At 34.7% G+C, this 9,182-nt stretch overlaps 1 protein-coding gene across 1 annotated transcript; it reads left to right on the top strand.

Annotated features, from left to right (window-relative positions):
• Nucleotides 1–204: 204 nt before the first annotated feature.
• On the top strand, nt 205–5,970 carry LOC104594890 (synaptotagmin-3). The gene is made up of 12 exons (XM_010255430.2): nt 205–778; nt 1,179–1,277; nt 1,406–1,456; nt 1,613–1,736; nt 2,287–2,405; nt 2,509–2,610; nt 2,852–2,926; nt 3,561–3,637; nt 4,080–4,329; nt 4,573–4,944; nt 5,194–5,322; nt 5,403–5,970. Exons 1-12 carry the CDS (start codon nt 668–670, stop codon nt 5,529–5,531), a joined length of 1,638 nt encoding a protein of 545 aa, XP_010253732.1. The 5' UTR covers nt 205–667; the 3' UTR covers nt 5,532–5,970.
• The last annotated feature ends 3,212 nt before the right edge of the window (nt 5,971–9,182 follow it).

The raw sequence follows: 9,182 nt of genomic DNA, 5'->3' as shown, positions 1-9,182 counted from the left end.
CATGGCGAGAAATCATCCTTCGTTGAGTTTTCAAAATTCTCTAATTACGTTTCAACGTAATAGATGGAAATTTTGTCATGCTGAAATCATTTTGAGCTATAATTTCGCGTTGTAAATTTTATTTTCCTTGCCGTTTACGTCAAACCAAAAGAAATTAAAATGGATGGAAAATAGATTTTTTTTTTTTTTTGCCATAGAAGAGGGGAAAGTTATAGCTGAAATGTTCAGACTGAAAGATAAAGAGAAAACTCCGTCCTTTTGAACTTTGAAGGAGAAACAAATTAAATACAAGGCCAAGACCCAAGTGGGGAGAGATGAGAATTCAGAGATTACAAGGCCCACTAATACCAGGGAGAGGGCCGAGAGGTGATCAACTGATTACGGTCTTACGGATAGGACAGGGATCGTGATTACACGAAACAAACAGACCCAAATATTGAAAATACAGATTGGACAACGAGACATTGTTTTGGCGGTTTCATTGAGAGTTGGTTCTGTTACGTTTACCAGTATAGTTTCTTGGGGCCGTTTTCTGTATTTTCACTCTTTTTATTTCCTCTTTTTAAATCTCTTCTTCATCCTGATCTTGATTTATTATTGAGTTTATTTTCCGCTGCCATTGGAATCTTTTATTTGTTTATTTTCGGGGCGAGGGTATGTGAAGGAGATGGGATTTCTGAATTGCTTGTTGGGAATTATTGGTTTCGGGATCGGTATTCCAGTTGGGCTTCTTGTGGGATATTTTCTGTTCATTTACTCCGAGCCCGGAGATGTAAAGGTGATTTTAGTTCATCTTTTCGTCATTATCTTTAAGTAACTAATGTTTTTTTATCATTTCTTACATTGCTGATGATACATTTGTTGAATGAGTGTTCTCTTTGATCCTTCTCTTTCTAGTTGAATGCCCCGTTTGTATGCATGACTTCAGAGACTTACACTGTTGAATGAGTAACTATTTTCCTTTGCAGAGACTTCAGTTTATTCCTTATCTGTTAGTCTCGGGTTTCGAATTACACTGTTTTGGACCTCTGATATATGTTACTTTGTTATTTTATTAATTAATAATGGGATTTATACATTGTTCAATAAGTTTTAATAGGATTCAAATAACTTATAGGTTTGTTATAGGTTCCTAATCTTCATTGTGACAACTAAGCTTCTTCAACATTCTCTTGCAGGACCCAATTATCAGGCCACTACATGAATTAGATTCAAATGCTTTATACGAACTCTTACCTGAGATACCACTATGGGTGAAAAATCCTGATTATGACCGAGTAAGGACCAAAAATATTCAAGCTTATATGATTCTTTCAATAGCAAAGAAAATTCCTCTTCATCTTCTTCGTTTTGTTTCTTGCTTGATTTAGTTTTATTATACTATTGAACTTTGTATATCATGCAGGTTGATTGGTTGAACAAATTTATTTTTGACATGTGGCCATACCTTGATAAGGTGATTCTACCTTCTACGTTTACAGATTCTTATTTTGAGTAAATAAAATACATGTAGGATTTTACTGTCTTATTAGCATTTGAAATATAGATACACTACATACTAAACATATATCGATAAGTTATGTTTTCCCTGTCAACTTTGTTTCTGGTACAGGCAATATGTGGTATGATAAGAAGCATGGCAGGCAAAATATTTGCAGAATATATTGGGAAGTTTCAAATAAAATCGATAGAATTTGAAAGGCTAACTCTTGGAAGTTTTCCTCCTACACTACATGGTGAGTAATGGCTTAAAGCTCATCTAATTACAATAACTGAGTAGAATTCCTTTCATCCTCTCTGTTCAGAATGATAGCTAGTCTGGAGCAATATATTCTAGCCACTTGTTTCTAAAGATCCAATCACTTCTCGAATGACATAGTAAACAACCTATTGTCAGGTTAAGCTAAATATTTTCCCATAGGGGTATTTCTATCTGTTTAGTCTTTGCATTTAACTTTATTTTTTTTTCCAGTTTCTCCTATCTGTTATCAATCCTTTGATCGCTAGAAACTGGAATCTCATGGTAAAACATTTACTCCTATTCATAATATTCCTCTCATTTGGACTCTAATCTAGGCAAAAGCGAGTATATAATCTACATTGCAATAATATGGTTCCCTTTGGGTGGACAATGGGTCTTCCAACAATGCATTATCTTACTGGACGTTCATGGTTGTTGAATTCACTATTCATGGTTCTGTCTCTTATATTATTTTTATCTTGTTTGTCTTGTTACTAGTAATAAAAGGCTATTGCAATCTGGTTGGTACTTTACCAATTTTGCAGGGATTAAAGTATATGAGACCAATGAGAAGGAACTAGTTATTGAACCTGTGGTTAGATGGGCTGGCAATCCCAACATAGTACTGGTGCTAACATTGTTCTCTATGAGAATCACTTTACAGGTCAGAAGAGCTCACTAACTATAGTTATTTGTCACGAAGACTGTGTTCTTTCAGTTTTAATACAAGGATGGATCCCTAAGAGATTGATTAAGCTTGTTATTAGTTGGTGGATTTACAAGTATTTGCTGCACCAAGGATAATTCTGAAGCCTCTAGTGCCTAGCTTTCCATGCTTTGCAAGCATAGTTTTGTCTTTGATGAATAAGGTAACTGAACAATTATCTGAAAACTGGCAGTTCGCTTTAGCCTTTTGCTTTAAATTTTATATGGCTTGGTTGACTAGAAACTACCCAATGTGACTATAACCTAGCCAATATTAAGACCATCATCTTAGTAGGCTTTACAGTTTGGGCATTCAACTTAAATGAGTATTTCTTTTCCCTGTTCCCATGCATTTTAGTTAAAGAGCATTCCGACTTATTATGGTCGTTATTGACATATTTGCAGCCACGTGTGGATTTCGGAATGAAATTACTGGGAGGGGACATCATGGCCATCCCTGGCCTATATCATTATGTCCAGGTGCCACACTGGTAATCCTTTTTATGTTTAAGTTGGGATTTTTATCAGTGGTCTAAAATTCTCCTCTTTGGTTGGTTATTTAATTCTATTATGAGGGGCCATTATTTGGTGTCATGGTAAAATATTGGACTGACAAGTGTGAGAGCGTAGGTTTGAGTCTGAGCAGCCACTTTGTGCAAAAATTGCCAAAGGTTAGGTCTGTATCCAGCACACCCCTCCCAAGACCCCAGTTAGCTGGGACCAATGTTGGGTAATGGCCTTTTTTTATTTAATTCTATTGTAAGTATTTGGTTGAAGGGCCTTTTTGAAACAACAGCACAATGAATTAATAAGTAACCCATTATAAAATGTGATTCTATAAATATACAAATCAGTTTGGAAACAAGTTTCAGTACTTCTCATGTTTAAAAACAATGATGTTGCTATTTGTTGAACATATCATTGAATTTCCATTTTTTTGTATATATGATGCTATTCTTCCTTTTAATCAAAAAGGATCCATTAAGATTGTGCAGACTTAAAAGCTTGTAATTTTATTTTCAAAATAGACATAATGAAGACAAGCTAAACTTAATATTTGTAAGTTTTAAATGTCTTGAACTAGTTCCATTTAATTATTTATTGTTGCTTGCAGGAAACTATTGAAAAACAAATTGCAAGTCTGTACCTATGGCCCCAAATCCTTGAAATCCCTATCCTTGACAATACAGTGTAAGCATTTATTAGTTAGAATGTTTCATCTTGAGTTGACTTGTTACTTATGGTAATTCATTTTTAAAACTTTATAGTTCCGTACTATGCATAATTGAATGAAGTTTGCTCATTATATGGTCTGGCCATTTCTTGACAGTTTAGGAAAGTAGGAAATGGTTGAGCAGATCTACATTGGTGAGCATTAAAGTGCCAACTTAGCCTTTGATCTTATGGGAAATTGAGAACTTTTCATAAAGCTCATAAAATTTAAATTCAGGAGGAAAGGGAAAACAGTAAGCTAGATCTAAATAGAGAATTTTGAGTGAGTTCCAATGTATGATGATATTAGTATGGGTGTGACCATATTTATTTGCACTAAGATTCTTCTCCTTCAACATTTAATTATCAGATAAATGATTGCTAAAGTCTTTCCCTTGTACCATTTTTTTTCTTTTCACAGAGGAGCAATGAAGAAGCCTGCTGGTATATTACATGTGAGAGTCAAACGGGCACTCAACCTCTTGAAGATGGACTTACTGGGAACATCTGATCCATATGTTAAACTCAGATTGAGTGGTGAGAGGCTTCCCGCAAAGAAAACCACAGTCAAGATGAAGAACTTGAATCCTGAGTGGAATGAGGAGTTCAAGTTTATTGTGAAGGACCCTGAATCTCAAGTCCTTCAGTTGCATGTCTATGACTGGGAAAAGGTTTAAGTCATTGTCTGCTTCCTGCATATTTCTTCAAATATCAAAATTTTCATGTGTTCTTCTCCCACTTAGGATTATAATGATTTTTTAACTAAAAAAATGATTTTCGGTTTTTCAACATGGAAGTGATGAAATATAAGCCTTAAACCTGGACTTGGGATTGGACTCCCGGCCATATTAGGTTGACTCAGCTAAAATTTCAGTTTGGATAACAAATTAAGTTTTAAAGTTCTGATTCAACAGGTTGGGACACATGACAAGTTGGGAATGCAAGTAATTCCTTTGGTATCTCTGGTTCCACATGAAACAAAAGAATTTACACTTGACCTTCTTAAGAACACAAATCCAAATGATCCTCAAAATAAGAAGCAGCGAGGAAAAATTATGGTGGAGCTTACATTGAATCCTTTCAAAGAAGAAAATGACAGATATAGTGGCCCTATGAATGGATATGGGAGGAAGGAAAGTAGGTCTAAGATGGTATGTGAAGATGAGGCCTTGAGTGGGGCAGGGTTACTTTCAGTTGTCGTGCAAGGGGCTGAGGATGTTGAGGGAAAGCATCACAACAACCCTTATGCTCTTATCCTTCTCAGAGGAGAGCAGAAAAAAACTAAGGTGAATTTTCACAAGGAAAACTTGGATTAGAATTTTGCCTTTCTTCCGAACTATGTATGAAATAAACTGTGTTCACTAGGAAGTTGCAATTTGAGATGATTCTGATGGTTCATTTCTGTTTAGAATTCTCATCAAGCATCAGCTTGTGAATGCGCTTTCAAATTACATTGTCTTTCTTATAGCAATTAATTAAATTGTGCTTTGGAGTAATCTCTTCATCTCATTTGTGTCTAATATTGTTTGCTACAGATGATGAGGAAAACTCGGGACCCATGTTGGAATGAAGAATTCCAGTTCATGCTAGAACAGGCCCCTTTAAATGAGAAGCTCCATATTAAAGTTATTAGTAAGCGGACAGGCTTAGGTTTCAGAGGAAAGGTAAAATGACCATCCATTAATGTCATAATTTCTGTACTTCACAATCTTTTGGTCTTGAATTACTTCTTTGTGTTATATAGGAATCATTGGGACATGTGGACATCAATCTTACAGACATTGTGAACAATGGACGTATCAATGAGAAATACCATCTGATCAATTCCAAGAATGGAGTGATACACGTAGAGATACGGTGGAGTACGATTTGAGGGGAAGATATAGCTCATAGCTACCCTGTAGATTCATTATGAGCAACTTGTCTACAAAAGATAACCAAATTTTCTATCATAACAATCTATATCTGTATCCATACAGATAAAACGAGTGAACAAATCCCCCATGAGGCAAGGGGGGAAGGAGGAGATAAGTTTAATGAAAAAAGGAAATCAGGTTGAAAATATATACATTAATTTAATTCAATGCTTTATAAGAACCATTGGGGCTAGTGCCAAGTGGACATCAGTCTTTATTGGTGACAGTGACAATGGACACATCCGTGACAAATACCATCTGATCAATTTTAACAATGGAATGTTACTACATGCTAAAACAAATAGTGGAACACAATTTGAGTAGAGGAGAGCTGTAGCTGCTGTACTATGAGTTTCTTTTTGAGTTGATTATCCATAAAATAATATACAATTCTTTTATTATACAAGGAGTCCTACCATACCATAGCATTTCCCTTGTGTAGGACTAGAGTCTTGGAAATTCAATAATATATTATATCATCCAAAACAATGAATAAGATTCAAGTCCCTATTCTGACAAAGGGGTAAAAGAACAGAGAAATGAGAAATGGAGTTAAAATAAGTGACATCTTCTTGGTATCAATGGTAAAAAAACTATTTTTTAATCCATTTATTTGTTTCTTTAATTTTAAATCTTTCAAATAAATCTTGCACAGTGGCCTATGTTTTCCTTTTGCCTTTTTAAACATTAATTAGATTCTTTCTTTGTGATCTTTTTTCATTGATTTTGTATTAGCTACTTTCTTTGAGATTTGGTGGTCATACTGAAAGCAGGATGCTGTAGTAAAGTAGCTTTCCCCCCATATTCTTGCATCAGGGAAAGATCAATGTTTTCAACCAGTGGGTCGAACCGGCTGGTTGCGGTTGGACTAGTCAAACTGTTACCCAATCCGAATATTAGGTTCATCTCACATTCTCAGTTTCTCACTATCGAGTTGCTTGCCAATTGCCTGCAAATAACTGTTGGCTTGGTCAACGACATGGTCGGTTGAATCAGTGAACTATTGACCCATTCAATGGGTGATGACTCGATGATTAATTATCTTTTATCTGTTTTTTAGTCTTTATCTTTTTATCATTAATAAAAATAATTCTTAACTTTTAGACTTGTTTTTATTTAATATGATAAATATATAATATTTAAGATATGCCTAAATTTTTATTTTTTTCAATACAATTGCAGTGATTTTTTGTAATCTCTATTTTATATATATTTATTATTTACTTTTGATATCATATGTTGACCTATTTGACCATCGCCCATACTAAATAGTGCTTCGGTTTTAGAAACACTTAAAAACAGAAGAAGAATAAAAAAGCAGTCTTCTTTAAATATGGCTCAAGCCCGAGTTTTCTGGCACAGGCTTGGCCTGGAACCTGAAAAATTCAAATCCAGCCTGTGTGCAAAAACTGGTGTTGAGTCGGTTACTTTGAGCTTATGGTGATCCTGCCGAAATTGTAGAATATGGTCTGAGGTGCACTAACAGAGCGCTCTTCACACCGACCTCACAGTATGTATCAGTCGCACATCGGGAATACCTCTCGTATTTGGTTATTATTATTCATGGGAGATGTTCCTCAAATACGATAGGATGTGATTGTAAGGTCTGTGTGAGGAGCAGATCCCAATTCTACAAGTTTTGGGCTTAATCATAGAGGTATCCTGCAAGCTGTCCTACGGCTGCAAATGGTATTCGTTTGTCCAAATTTAAATTGGATTCCATTGGAACAAATATGAATCCACCCATATCTGAATCGATCAATCTAAGTATACATGTTCATATGTATTTATAATCTATATTGTATCTCAGTAAAGTTGGTATAAATGTCTGCATTTTACTAGATTGTCATATTTTTACTAATTATTTTCAATTATTTTGTCAATGAAATATAATAATAGTCATTTATAGTTCATTTTATTAATAATATATAATATTTTGGTCATTTTTAATTCAATTTATTAATTCTATTGAATATTCAATTTCAATTTGAATTCAATTCAGATCTAATATAAATTTGATGGATAAGATCCGCAATTTGAATGTAAACATCAAATTTGTATCTGCTTATATCCAATTCAATTTAAATCCTTTTGCAGCCTGAAGCCGTCCCAATCCAAGAATTAACAATATTGAACCCTTGAAGTTTTCTATAAATCACGAATTCATGATGGACCTGGTTTGTCTCTCTTCACCTGTTGCCTTGTGGAGTTACTGTTTTCTGAACATTATAGGCACGTATTGAAAACAACGTTTTTGAACCACCGTTCATTCGGATGCTTGGACCGTTTAGCCTGGGAAATCGTCCAAGCAACAGGTTCCGTTTTATCAAATCCGGTCCCTAGAAAAAAATCATTGAATTGATCAACAATCTGTTAATCCGGGCGGTTGAATCCTCGACCCGTAGTTGTGGCCGTTTTAATTTTAATTGTGTTTTTTTCTAATTTTTCATTGAAACGGGTCACATTCATTTGAACTAGATTGAACCATTGACCTGACCTAAAAACTGGTGACCAGAATGATTCCAGTTCTGAATCCATTCTTAAAACCTTGATTGAAAATATCTCCCATGTCATTCATAAAAAAATGTTTCTAATACATGGGGTAGTATCTTATAGGTATGGATGAGGTAGATGGAAGACCTGAATAATATTCGTAATACATGAGGTAATATCTTGTAGGTAGTGATGAGGTAGATGGAAGACCTGAATAATATTCCTTAAGGATTCATCTCCTTTTTGCAATTAAAAAATCGGTAAGGGCATTTTAACATCAAAAGGAGATAAGAACGCATAGTCTTCCCTACAATAGAATTTTGAAATTCTAAGTTTCTAACTTGTAGGGTTGATCGGAGAAGCTTATGAGATAATTAATTGAAAAAAAACAAATTGTTTTTGGCCTTTTTATTGTTTATTTCAACAAAAAAACAAAAAGTCAAAATGTTACAAGCTAACAAAATAAAGAAACTGTCCGAAGATGTTTTCCCTAGAATTTTGAAATTTTAATAAAAAAAAAATGCAATAGCCGACATCTGAGATATGTGCTTGAAACTCTTGACTCTTGAATACCACCAAAAAATGGAAAATTGAAATAGGGACTAGGCAAGTTTGTTGAATAATCAACATTCAAACCAGCTGAATTTTTTAAGTAGGTTTGTAACAATCTGGGAGGAAGAATGTTACTTCAGCTCAGCCACCTTAGCCATACAATATTGAGGGGTTGACATGGCCAACCCAGCGACAATCCATTTGACAACTTAATTAACATGTTGAACATGAACAGAAGGAGCTGAAATTCAAAGTACTACTTTTATTTTCCCAAGTAATGGAAACCCAAGAAAGAGAAGACCTTTCTCATTTTGTAATTTGGATTAAACTGGATTTATTTAATAAGTGCTAAATTGTTCTGGTTCATCATCAGCATATCATCCATTTCGATTTCGCAACGCATGAGTCATGCCAATTGCCAAATGCAAAGCTTATCTTAAGCAAGTTCCGGACTCCGGACCTATTTACCCGGTCAACAATCCGGTTTTTAAGAACATCTGGTGTTCTTACTTCTTAGCTTGCCGGGGGCCAATCAAATGGAAATGCCCATATTTTATCTATGA

The sequence above is a fragment of the Nelumbo nucifera genome, chromosome 2, assembly GCF_055504915.1.
Source record: "Nelumbo nucifera cultivar China Antique chromosome 2, China Antique-T2T, whole genome shotgun sequence".
NCBI classification, from domain to species: Eukaryota; Viridiplantae; Streptophyta; class Magnoliopsida; order Proteales; family Nelumbonaceae; genus Nelumbo; species Nelumbo nucifera.
The sequence above is the reverse complement of the archived record's forward strand: the minus strand, read 5'-3'. Positions and strand labels throughout refer to the sequence as shown.